This window comes from Tyto alba, unplaced genomic scaffold (genome assembly GCF_018691265.1).
Source record: "Tyto alba isolate M040663 unplaced genomic scaffold, T.alba_DEE_v4.0 Super-Scaffold_41, whole genome shotgun sequence".
In the NCBI taxonomy this organism is placed as follows: domain Eukaryota; kingdom Metazoa; phylum Chordata; class Aves; order Strigiformes; family Tytonidae; genus Tyto; species Tyto alba.
Genome location: NW_024881317.1, coordinates 9,749,009 through 9,762,577, shown reverse-complemented (window position 1 = coordinate 9,762,577; position 13,569 = coordinate 9,749,009). Strand labels below are relative to the sequence as shown.

Here is a 13,569-nt window from a genome sequence, read left to right as displayed (position 1 = left end):
ATAGTTCAAATGATGCTTGAAACCTGAAAGAAACTGCAGCAGTTCATGGACCAGCTGCCCAGGGAGAGCTGAGCCCTGCTGTTGTGGTTGCTTCAGACCTTGCCATCTAACTGGTCCTTTTGACTGAACAGTCAACATATGCAGGTCCCTTCAGTCGCCCAATTGCTAGATTGTTTTTGTAAAGATGATACAGAACAAGAGTTTATTACCAGTTTGGGCAAAATGCAAACTGCTTTCTAATTTTGAAAATAAAACCCAAACTGTCCTTGGTTTCAATTTCAGTTTCACAGCTTCAAGGAGTAAATGAAAGAGAAATGTCCTGGCTCTACCGGATACCCAACATAGCAAGTAAGGTATTGTCTGGGTCAAGAGAGGACTGCCTGTACTGCTGGAACTCCTGGTGCACCCTCAGGTTTGGTATGGAACTGGGGAAGCTCTTGGCTTGAACAAGGAATGGTTCAGCAAATCTGAAGGTCTTGGTAGTTAGCTCAAATTCACTTCAGTAAATGTATTTGGAGGAAAAGGGAAGATTATGTGAAAGTTCCTTTGACACTGCAGAGGATTTCAGCCGAATTAATCCCTATGAACACCAAAGTCACCTGGTCTTTTATCCAGGCATCAGAGCTACCAAAAAAGGATTAGAACTTTCAAATTAACAGTCTCTGTGGTGGGAGAGAAACAACACTACTGTATCCCTACCATGCTATTTTTATGTAATACAGGCACATATGCTTCCTGTGTCTGGTTTGGACAAAAAGGAAGTAATAAAAGCCTTGGGGCTGCCGTTGTAAAATCCTCTCTTAGAAATTCTCAAAATCTCCCTCTTTCAGCCTACAGCTTCAAAGTCACCCCTGTGAAAGGGTCTATCTTACACTGGCCTTGAGGGATAAGATAGCCCACAGATGGCACAGGGATCATGAGAAAGTAAGTCTTTAGCACCACTACCATAGACTGGAATTTTATCAGAATAGTTGATCTCTTTAGTGTTTTGGCCTATGAGAATCCAAAACAGAAAGCATCTCTCCTGCAATCGTGGGCTCATTCATCTGACAGGCTGCCTCCAGCAGTGACCTGTGCCAGATCACTTCGAGACAAGAATCTTGAGATTTAGGACAACTGTAGGATTCAGAAATGCATGCAGGGCAACATAGTATTTAGAGGCTTACAAAAATGAAACATCAAAATTTCCACAAAAGTCAGAAAAGTATCTTTCTTTTATATATGCAAAGACTTTTTTATAGTTTGATCTATCACCATGACATATTTCATTTGAACACTAGGTGTATATTAAATAAACGTTGATCACAATAATTATTTATTTTTGGAAATCAAACAGTCCCAATTACACAGGAAGATGTGGTCAAATGGGGGAACTCTTATTTTCAGCCAAAGCTAGTCAAATGCTAAATGTTAAATGTTTCATTCCTCCAGGAAGTTTCTCTTGGATGACTACACCCAAGTAAAACTGAGAGAAGTTTTCTTTTCTTTTTTTTTGCAAGGAACTAGGTGAACATTTTAACCTAATGTTTCGTTATCCTTCCGCACCAAAAGCGAGTTCAGAAAGTTGACTGTTTGAAGCTGCAATGGAGTATCATTAAAAAAAAGAAAAACAAAACAAAACAAAGCCAAAAAAACAAAACAAAACAAAACAACAACAAAAAAAATCCAATTAATTCCTCCACAACTGGAACCACCACTGCCCTCTACAGTCTTTTGGTAAAACGCTTTTCATGGACCAATGGAAAATGAGAGCTGTTCCGTTAACAAACAGACACACAGATGTACGTGCTGTGGCTTTAAACGAAGTTAAAAACTGATTTAAATCTAGAACTTTTGGCTACATTATCTTTACAATTTCGTGATGATTTTTTAACTGCCTCAAACCTGTACTTTACGGAGCTGGCTAGGTTATCTCAGCAATAGAGAAATCAAGATTTGTCCCTGTGCAGAACTGCCTACAACTGCGCAGTGGAAGGCACCCCTGCTTGCTTTCCATGTGAAGCACTTTGCTGGACCTAGAGCATCTGATATTTCCACTGATACATGAAGATGGCCACATACACTGGAGTTGGTGCCAAACATCTAGACCCAGCAGGAGCTGAATGAGGAGGCAGAAATAGTTACCATGACGTATAGCTCTGCAAGGCATCTAGGACATCAGTCAAAACATGACCCCAAATGTGCAAAAGAAATAAATAAATCCAGAAACAGGCAGGAACAGCAGTACATTAGAGTAGTCCTGTTTGGAAATCTGACTGAGGAGTGGGAGAGCACAGGGGGAAAACCATAAAAACAGTTCAAATAATGCCTTCTTTCTACTATTCAAAAGCAGATGTATAATAGTTTGTATCTTGCTGTAAGACTAGAACATTTTCTACATGACAGGAAAGAGGGAACATCCTCTGTCAAAGAAGCAGCAGGCAACTTCCATATTAGGTCAACATTTCTGGGTTGTTATTCAAACCTAGCAAGAGAGATATAACAAGAGCCAGAAGCTGGCATACTCCTATTCATCACAGTAAGTGCTGCGATGCCAAGCTGAACAATATAGTGGAGGCTGAGAAAAAAACACTCCCAAAGTCAATACAACATAAGTCTACAGCCCCACTTTTTGATCTGTGGACTCTTGGGAACAAAGCACAATTAAGCCAGCCTGGGACAGATTTCAGAAGTTGCTTTTTGCAGGCCTCTTTTTGCACATACAAATTATTTGGAAAAGAAATATGGGACAGCAGAAAATGTGAAAATATCTATTTTGATGCACAGTGCAGACAGGATGATATTTAGCTGTCTGATTTCAAGACACACTTGCTTCTTTTCAATGAGCTTAACTATTCAGTTGTTTAAACCTGATGTTTTGGGTATGCAGAAAAAACTGAGCAAAATGGTTGTGATGCTGAGTTTCAAGTGAGTGAAAGCACAGCCCTTCTAGTCCAGGTATGTGTTATGTCCAAAGAAACAAGTCAAGGAACATCCAAAGACACCCACTAGCTTTCTAAGCTCAAATGCCAAAGCCCCAGGGGTTTAGTTTTGCAAGTGGAGCTCTCAGCATGAATCTCCACTAGTAGACTGCTCATTCAGCATTTCCATTATACGGTCTAACAGGTTGAGATCTTAAAACCAATAATTTCCTCTGAGCTGAAAACTTGGCAAAAAATCTTTGGTCAGACCAGAAGCAGATTTTGTTTTAGAAACAGATTAAGTTTATATCGGAAAGAATAAATATGTAGAAAAAAAACCCCCACACTATAAAGCAATTGCTTTATCAAGGCCAGATTAGCTTCTGCAGTTACCAGCTCAGAACCTGGGAGGCTCCAAAAGCCTCTCTGCTCAGTTACACAGTGATGAACTTCCACTATACTCCTAGGGTAATCTCCTCCTAAGAGGTCCAATGACAGATTTTTGAAAATATTAATTCAAAGACAGGATGACTTAATTTCCCTCTTAAGATAAGGGGTTGGATCTGTCCTCATACTTGGGGATATTCCACCAGATTTTAACCGAGTATCAGGAACCCTTCCCACTCAAGCCTACTAGGAAATAATTTCGCCAGCTTTCATAGGCTGTAAGAGTAGACACAGCTCAAGGAGATGATGCACAGGACTACAGAATGGTATGATCACAATGAGCATGGACACGCAATTTTCTCTTTGGCTTAGGAATCAGGCTAACCTTCCTCCAATATCAGGACAGCTGGTCTGCTGCTGGAAGCTCTGTGCTAGTTTAAGCCAGCCTGGACTGAGATCAATGGGCTTGTCTAATGACATAACAGATAAGTGACATTTTTCCCCCAGTGCAGCCAGGCCTTGGAAGCATCACAGGATAATGACACAGAGAAACAGCTATGCTGTGAGATCTCATGATACAGAAATACCCTGTTGCAGACTGTACTGTTATAGGGAAACTAATGTAGCTAGAAACATGCTACCGAAAAATCAGAATGCATTTTACAGCAAAAAGCAATGCTTAAATTCTTTCAAAACCACATACACAAGCATCTGGAAAGGTACATACTTTACATTTGTGTTGGTGCAGATGATGTATTCGATCTCATCGGAATAAGGGTTCTGAAATGTGAAGCTGCTCGTTCTGATCAGCATCCATTCCCGGTTTTTGGTACGAAAACGATACATCACAGACAGGACCTGACCTTTCAGTTTCACAACCTGAAAAACCATTTGGAAAGGTTAATAAAAGGAGATTGCTACCTGCTGTGCAAATGAATAGTAAACAGCAGTAACTGGTGTGTTTTAAACTTGAATTACAGAAATCTATGGACACAGCAAGGAGATTCTTAATTTGAAGAGAATATGCAAAATCTGATTCATGTTTGCAGCTATTTCCTTCAGAATGAAACCTTCACACTTTGTTGTATAAAATGACATTTTCCAGCCTGTGTATAAGAATAATACAGAACAGGACAACCAACAGGTTGTGCTGTTATTCCAACAGGGAAGCTTTAAGAGGGTTTTAATGTGGAACGCTTATTGAGAGACTGACAGAAAGCAAACTGAGGATCTTTTAAATGTTTATATGTAAACCATAGACCAAACATTGCAGCCAAAACAAAACCCCACAAGAAAAAACATTTTGAGATTGACTCTCTGTTTTTCCACTTCCATACCTATACAATTCACATATGTGATATACCACATCACACAACAGCATCAAAATTTAAGATAATACGTAAGATGACTTTTTAAAGAAACCATACATGGCTGTTCTGTTTTTTTTTTTTCCAAATAGATTATAAGACCATCTATGATGGCAAAGTGCTAACAAGTAACATTTGCTTCTGGCTTTCAAAACAAGAAAGAGTGAGTCTACCTTTGAATGGAGAAAACACCAATAAGCCACTGTCCATTTTAATAGTAGTAATGAAAACGAAGAGTAAATTCTTTGCTTGGACAGACTATTTGTTTATGACTAAGAATTTAGATGTCTGGCAATACTCAGTTAAAATTCTGTCTTTGGTAGCTGAAGTTTTGTTGAAGTCAACAGTTGGGCATCAACTGAGAAGTGTGAGGCAGCCAGCGAAAGAAGTACTCTTGTAACAATACTTGCACACTGGCACCGTAACTGTATTTTATGTGTCATCGAACAACCTGGGTTTAAGTGAGAAAATTTATACAGCTTCAAATCATTCAGCTGGCACTTACCTGGGTTATCCGTGTTTATTAAAAAATAAAATTTATTTTTTATTGCTTTTCCACCTAGCTATCTCAGTGATGCCTCAGGGAAGGAAAGGAAAGATCTACTGCAAATAAATGCCACATCTCGTTGTGGATTCTTAATCCTTAACCACTGGAAATTATTTTTTATTAGCTATCTGCAGCCTGTATTCTCTAAAAGCAGAGAACCCAGTATTTACCCTCTGTCTTTATCAATTAGAAATTGATTAGCAATTTAGCAATTGCATTAGGAAAAAATGCTCTAATCCTGTTTTTTCCAAAGGTCTGCATTTCAAATTGATCAATTGGATATGGGATTAAATGGAAAGAAGGCAAATAGAAAACACAAAAAGCTTTAGTAATGCCCAGGAAAGTTCAAAATAATACTGAGGTAAATGACTTCTGTGGGTTTTTTTTTGTTTTGTTTTGGTTTTTTTTTTTTTTTTTTTTTGTTTTTTTTAATAATGCTTTTGTAGTTCAGTGAGTGACATTCTTTTATCAGCAATTTTCTACTACCACACCCAGGGTAAAAAACACAGAGCTTGTGTAAAAGTGTCCATTCTGAATAGCATCCTACTGGCTATCAAATAGCTGTATTCTGGATCCTTTGATACTAAACACTATTTGTTGATCTTGGCCTTGAGACTATCTTATTCTGGCCTGATTTTCCCACCCTGATGAATGAATTTATCTTCCCAAGGAAGTAAAAGCTTTGAGATGGATACTGGCAATTGCCCAAAACCTGCAAAACCCTCCCTCCCTCCTCTGTTATGCACCAACCTGGTTCTGATACTGTCAGCAAATTAGAAATGTCAAGTTTTCAGAGAGTTTTAGAAAAAGAGAGTTTATTGGAAATCACAGTTCAGTTACCTTTTTAATGAAAAGATTTCTAAGGCCAAACTAACAATAATAAAACAAACTCCAGTGATCTATTGTCCTGAAGTCTGAATTAAGCAAACACTAATTCTGTAATAATATATAAAGCATAGAGCTCTCTGGTGGGAAAATCCTGAGCCGTCTTAAAACAGTGCACACAAACAAGATAGCATGAAACATTTCAAAGCTAATATTTAACCTTTACTGTCTTACATTCTTTGGAAATAAAAACCACCTGGCGCATAGCTTAACTGTTTACTTCAGTCTTTTATTGTATGACTGAAATAACAGCCCCCCATCACACTGCTACTGTACTGAACAAAAATATACTGAAAAAGGAATAGCCTACTAAAGAAACAACACAGTATTTTCAAAGATTGGACATGCATCGAGTGAACAGGAACTTTCACTTCTAATCTGCACTTTTTCCTGCTGTCTTTTTGTATGACTTTAAGCAAATCATACAGGTCCCTGATCCAGTGAATCATTTATGCATGTGTCTAACAGCGAGCAGTGACAGTGAAGTCCCCAGCAACTGAGTTCAGGGATACACCAGCAGCCTCTCATGGCCTCACCTCACTCTCAGTGAAATACACAGTGATTGTCATTAACTTGAACGTTAGTTAGTCAGCCCTTCTGAGCCCCAGGCAATCACTTCAGAGATGGATGTTTGACATGTTATTATCCAGCGGCTCTCTGCCATTGTGTCTTGGATAAATTAGTGGAATCAATCATTTGGGCATTAGTGAAAAACAGCATATGTGTTCTCGCTGCTCTTCCTGCACCACTGATGTGATCACACACAAGTTCAGCGAGCTGAACAAGCTGAAAGCTAGTCCCATGCAAAAGCAGTTAGTCCCTTAGCTGGCTTACCCAGCAAGCCCATCTGGGCTAGTATCAGGACAGTAGGAAGGGTGGGGAGAAGGTCAGGGAGGAGAGAAGTGGGAGTAGGACCTGACTACTGGTGACAGCTATCCATCAGGTAGGTTCAGCTGCAGCACCACACCCCCAGCTAAGGAGGGGCTGAGAAGATGACTGGGTATGGAGACCTGTTTCAAGCACCTAACTCTCACAGGCCCCTGCCTGTCAATCAACATCTTGAATTTTAAAGGTCTTTAGCTGCTGTTTGAACTCAGTCCCTTCAAGGGACTTGAAGTGGATGCACAGTGCTCATGCAGTCTTTTCTGCTAGCTCAGCAGTGGGGTTGATAGTCTCTACTTGAAGGAGGTGGTGGTGCGAAATAGTGTAAGATATCAGTACTCTTGAGCTATCTCAAACACTTCTGTAGAGACCATAACCTCAGTTTCACAACCTATTCTACGGACACAGAACGGTATTTAGTTGTTTTCCCCAGGGAGGCTTTTCAAGCTCCATTTTTGCATGCCATGCCCGAATAAATAGTTGGCTATACAGATTATTTTAGAAGTCACTTCATATCTATGTTTCACAGCTGAAAATATATCTCTGCATCCAACACAAGATGGATCAATAAAACTTGGCTGAGCCATAGGCTGCTGTCAGAAAATCTGGAACCACTTAGATCATCTGAACCTCAGTAATCTGTTAAACATACCACATTGCACTTTCTAGTGTGGCAGAGAAGGCCCTGAAAAGACCAGCAACAAGCAGAAGTCTTGGGGAAAGCACTCCTACTGCATGTCCCAAATCAATTTGAAACAATAAGCCATCCACCAGAATAAATACCTTTGATATAGCTGATGTAAATGTGGCCAACTGTAAAAACGAATCCAGATTGGTAACTCTTTCCATATGTTGTATTTCTTTTGCTACTTCTGTCTGCATTTCAATTCCTAATAGGGAGAAGGGCCAAATTCTCTATTGATGTAAAGTGGTGTAACTCCATTAAAGTATGAAGCACGTCATCTCTGCCAGCAGAGAATTCAGTTCATTAACAATCCAGCATTAGAGTAGGGTGTACCTACTTTCAAATCAACTGCCCATCTTGGAAGGTAAATACTTTTGGTTACCACTTAACACAGTGGGATCTATACAGGCATCTCCAAAACAGCTCTAACTGTGCAGTGAACGCTCGTTTCATTTTTTGTCAAAAGAAAACAAAATGTATAATTAGGTGACTTATTTCTGAAAACACAGCAAACAGATGCTGCAGTTTAAACTACTGTTTATGCAGCCTAACTGATCAACAAATCGATTTGTATCTTGCCTCTCCTCCTGCGTAACAGCAAAAATACATTGAAATTAAAAACAGAAGCTACTTCTCTGAAAAAAGTAATAACAAAAATAATAAATAAATGGCAGAAGAAAAGAAGCAGGATGCAGCACCTGTTGGAAACTCTCCCTCAAATGGCTTTGATCTTCAGGATGGCAGAACTCTAAAATATCTTTCCCCAGAAGATCCTAGAATAAAACACAAAGCTGTGTAAAAAACCCAGAGCACAACACAAATTCACATGCAGATCTGCCATTAAACCTCGCAGACACTAGATCTACCACCCTTAATGGGACCACTCAGCTAATCAGGGATGAATTACAAACAAGGTTTGTAGGCATCATTTCCAACATTATATTTGTACTGTTGCACAGATACATGTATTTACATTTATCTACAAACATGTATTTAAAAATTTTACAAACAAATGGTGTCTTGAAGAGACTGACATCCTCTACTACAGCTCATTTTATGGCACTAATTTTTGTAAAAACAGTTACTATAAAGCTACCTAAAATCAAAATACATGGGAAAATCTAAAGAGCAAGAAGTTATTTTTGCCTGTAAATTGCTACTGTTGAGAGTTATCCGAGGGAGCGTTCTGGTAGTCAGGTGCTCATTTACTATTCCACTCAGTTCTGTGACTAGCCTCCTACTCAGAGGAGCAGATGTAAGCCTAAAGGAAAATAGATGCCATAAATGATGTTTGCTTACTGTTCCATAGATTGGCAGAAGTAAAGATCTATGGGACTAAAACTCTCCAAGCATGGTTAACTTTCTATCATAGAAATGTCTTCTGGAAAGCTGTGCAAGGTTTAAAGCATCTGGCTGTTTGAATTCTAACCAGATCTAGAAGCTATAAAAAGATATCCCATATAACAAAGATGTAAACTATAAATTTTACAGAGGTGTGAACAATAAAGAAAAATGAACAGCATTTAGTGCACAACATACCAATTATCAGCTACAAATATTTAATGTTTTACTGCTTTTATTTTTGATGTAGAAACAGAACTTTCTTCGTTAGCTCTAATCAGTCTCTGCATTTACAGTGACTCACTGACCTGGGGCTGGTAGCCAATGACGCTGATGCACCTTGGGTCAACAAAGGTGATGATTCCATCAGAATTGTGCCTAGACAAGAACTCAGTTGGGACCGACATGCCATTCATGTCCATGCACACTGGAGAACTAGTCACCTATGACCAATGAAGTCCACAGCATTTAATCCACAGAACAGTCACCTTAAATCAAAGTTGATTACATAGCTAAAGAATAAAATCTGTTGGCAGAGTGTTAACTACTGAAGGAAGTAATAAATAAAACAATGGCATGAATAAATGACAGAAAACAGCCCTTAGTCTAGTTTGCAGTGCAAATATCTCACCCCATGGCACGTATCTAGGCTTAACATCACAGCAGCAGAACAAAGATCCCGTAAGTTCCCAACAAGGAGAGATACAGTAAGGATATAAGTATGGCTCAATTCATCTCCCTCTGTGGGACCACATTAAAATTTGGCATCTTGGTTCCTACTCTTGTCAAGCAAGAACAAGACACTTCCAGCGGACAGTTCAAACCATGCATTTTAGGATGAGGAGGTCAATCTCTGTAAGAGTACAACTCATTATCTGTAAACACATCCAATAGGACTAGTTCAGATTAACACTCAGCTTTCAGTTGAGGGTCATCTGAGAACACCCAGAGAACCTGAACAAAGTTCTCCAGAGACTGAGGTAGGTGATGATACTGGACCAGCAACTGACTGCTCACAGTGAAAAAACTAAAAACCACACTTCTCCTGTAATTGCTCCTCAAAGATCATCAGAGACAATTATACATTTTCAGCTCTATGCCTAAAACCGGTGCAAGCAGGCCACTTCATATCTATCTAGTCCTACTGGGGCTACAAATGAGACCATTCTTTTTCTTACAACTTTCAGAGCCATCTCTGTTAATAAGGTCCCAAAGCAAAAGGAGAAAAATTTCATTTGTTGCTGTCTTGAAGCAGATTAACCAGTTAACTGTATGTAAGATTTCAATTTGCTGTTACAGAGCAGAGCTTATAATTTGTGTACCTTGACTTCCCTGTGATTAAACCCATCCCCAGAGCCTCCTCTCGCCCTCCCTCACATACCCTGCTGGCTCTTCTAATGTAACAGATGTTTTGACACCCCACATGTCACTAATGTGATTTTCTCAGAAATCATCTTTCTCTGGCAGCTGTAACATATGAATTCCCATAATTTCCTTATCTCCATCAGTGGAATGTACTACCCTTGATTATAAAAGCATAATTAACCTAAAATCCATTATGCAGAACCTTTGTAGCTCTGCCATTACAATGGAGACACGCACTGCAGAAGTGCTAACACTTGGAGCAACGTGCAAGCTGCTCACCTCAAATAAGATGTGTTTGGCACCTGTGCTCTAAGAAAGGGTCATTCTACCTTGTAAAAACGAGTGATGCCATCTTAGCAGATGGCAACGAGTGCAGGCCAACAGGAGATCATGCAGGAGACGCAAACATGTTCACCCATGGCAGAATTCCCAGACTGGGAAGATAAAAATTAGCCTCCCTGCTGCAGTGAAGGAGATTCACCGCAACTGGTCTAGCTCCTGTTCAGAATGCTCATCAACAATGGACAAAGAAAGAAAATGTAATAGATCAACTGCAACCATACGGACAAAAAGGAAGTAAAATTTTATTCTCACAGTTCCCTCAGCTGACATCACATCTGAATGCACACTACAATACACACTGAGAATAAAGCTATTATTTGTGAAGTGCCTCTTGACTGTCTTATCTTCACCATTTTCAGAGTAACACCTGCAATCACATTTTTTTCAAGCAGTTGATTAGCCAGAGAGAGAACACAAAGGGAAGAATAGCAGGGAGAACGCCACTGGCTTTGGGAGCCACTTTAACCTACCATCTGCAGCACCTGTACTCCCCATGTTTCTCACAATCTTGAACATCCCAGCCCTATACACACTAGAGAATAGCAGGTCTGTACATGCTCATGCTCCAGGACCATATTTGCTGCTGTTGTTACATTAAATATTTTGTTACATTAAATATTTTGTAATTAGAAATTACATATGCACCAAAATAATTTTCATTTTGCTCTGTTGACATGTTCAAAACAAGTCCTGACCATAGCAGGGTGGTTGGAACTAGATGATCTTTAAGGTCCCTTCCAACCCAAACCATTCTATGATTCTATAAATCACTGGCTGCACATCGATATCAAGGTGCTCTGTATTTTGGAGGCAAGTTAAGAGTTATACTGTAGTACCAGAACTTTGTGCAAATCCTTTACAACTAAAGCACGACTGAGTATGCTTTCTTGAGTAGTTTATACAAGGAAAGACTGGCATTACCTGAAGCCTTCCTATTGCCACGAGGCAATATTTACTACCTTGTCCCACATCAGCGTCTTCTTCTGGTATAGTCATTCCTAGAGTAAAAGATAATAGTGTTACATTTACGAAATTTGGATGAGCAGAGATGCTGTTGGCCTGGTTCTATACTATTCTAGATGCTCTAAATCATACAAAATAACCTTATTGTCTTCTCTAGGATTCAGGCATTATCTCTGGGTTCAGATCAGATGATCTTTCTCAGTCTTGCTTTATCCTACATACCCCACATGCATATATAGTACCCATGGCAGCAATTTTGGCTGCTGAAGACAAAGCAGATACAAAAATTCCATTATACACTGCAACAGACAGTCACATTTCCATGAGTACTGCTCCGCAACGTGTTACTGGAAGCATGTAGTCACTTGGTATCATCAGTGAACACACACTATGTTCAGTTTCCTTTGTGAATAATTTATTATAATGAGCTTTAAAAACAAGGCATAGCCTAGATTATTCATTAACTTCACGCTCATATTTAACAGCCGGTTTTACTTTTTTCTATAATGGACTAAATCTGGGTCGTTACGTTGAAAGATTGAAAAAATGCGGATGCTTTGCTAACAGTGCTTGTTTTCAGTTGTGTAACAGGAGTAACTGTTATAAACACAGCAATAATTTCAAAATATACATGTGTACTGTTTTCCATCTTGGTGTTTCACAAATAGGAACATTCAGATTAGCTCTGTTTACTTGCTAGTTGGCTAAGCCTTTAGTTAGGGCTATTTCCCAACTTCAGTCTTGAGATACCAATTTCCTATGAAGCACTTGAAAAAACTTCTTCCAAAAGTGACACTGCTGACTTACTTTAAGTGATTTGTAAACTCTTTCACAGATTTTTCAAGGAAGTCAAAAAAACAGGCAGTGAATCATTTAAGAGGCACTTTAAAGCATTAATGAAATTATTTGCAAAGCAGCTACCATTATGAAAGAACAGCCACTTTATTCTCAAAATTTATAATACCCAATGTAAGTTAATCTTTGGACCATGCAGAGGATGACAGCATACAACTTTCTTAAATGACGCCTCTGAAAACTTACTATAAATGCTGCTGAATGAACCGACGTAGTCTCTGAAGGAAGTTATTTTCTATCAAAATAATTTAATCTTATCTATCAGTTTCTAAATAGCACTCTACAGGTATTTTTCAGTTCCCACTGAGATAGATGATAAAATAAAATACACAAAGTATGAAAGAAAAAAAAAACGCATTTTTTTTATATTAAAACTTTATTTGCAACAGAATTCACAGTTTTGGGGGTTGTAACTTCATTTGCAGCCCTCAACAGATAACTAGGATGTTTTTCACGGAATCTCAAGAGTTTTACAAAAGGAGGACCATTATTTTCCCTTGTAATATCTGGGAAATTGAGGTATAGTACAAATTTCAATGTCACACACTACAGAAGGTGGGCAACACCCCCTTGTCTTCTATATAATGATCTTGCTATCCAGAGATACAAATTTGGCCCTAAATAACTCCTTAGCTTCTAAACCGATGTGATAACCCTCACCAAATGCCAGGATACTCCTCTGAAATGTTTTCTTAGAAGCTGTACGAGAAGATCAAGGTAGTGGTATGTGACCTTAAGAGTACATTTTAAGAAATCAGCCATGAAACACGTAAGTTAAAAATAACATTGAAAGGAACTAATACGTTATTTTTGAATTAAAAATTATTTTGTGCTTCCAATAAAGGTCCCTTTGCAGGTTACTAGGGACCCAACGTTTCAATTGAGAACTTTCAAGTGATTTAGAACATCCTTGAAATGAAGATAACCTGCATTTACCCTCCCTTTGGGACTGTTCTGCACTGCCTACAGTTTATCAGTTTATCCTTCAAGCAGTTAAATTATAAAGCATAATTTTGATATTTCACATGCTGCTATTACAATCTCTTTTCT

At 38.8% G+C, this 13,569-nt stretch overlaps 1 protein-coding gene across 3 annotated transcripts in view; it reads right to left on the bottom strand.

Moving 5' to 3' along the window:
* ARNT2 (aryl hydrocarbon receptor nuclear translocator 2) overlaps positions 1-13,569 on the bottom strand; it is a 105,659-nt gene that overhangs the window by 22,928 nt on the left and 69,162 nt on the right. For all 3 annotated transcript variants that reach the window (XM_042804110.1, XM_042804111.1, XM_032982993.2), the window contains 4 exons: positions 11,623-11,699; positions 9,303-9,437; positions 8,352-8,426; positions 4,015-4,166 (listed from right to left, as the gene is read on the bottom strand). In XM_042804110.1, coding sequence (XP_042660044.1) covers positions 4,015-4,166; positions 8,352-8,426; positions 9,303-9,437; positions 11,623-11,699 — 439 coding nt within the window. The remainder of the gene's footprint in view (positions 1-4,014; positions 4,167-8,351; positions 8,427-9,302; positions 9,438-11,622; positions 11,700-13,569) is intronic.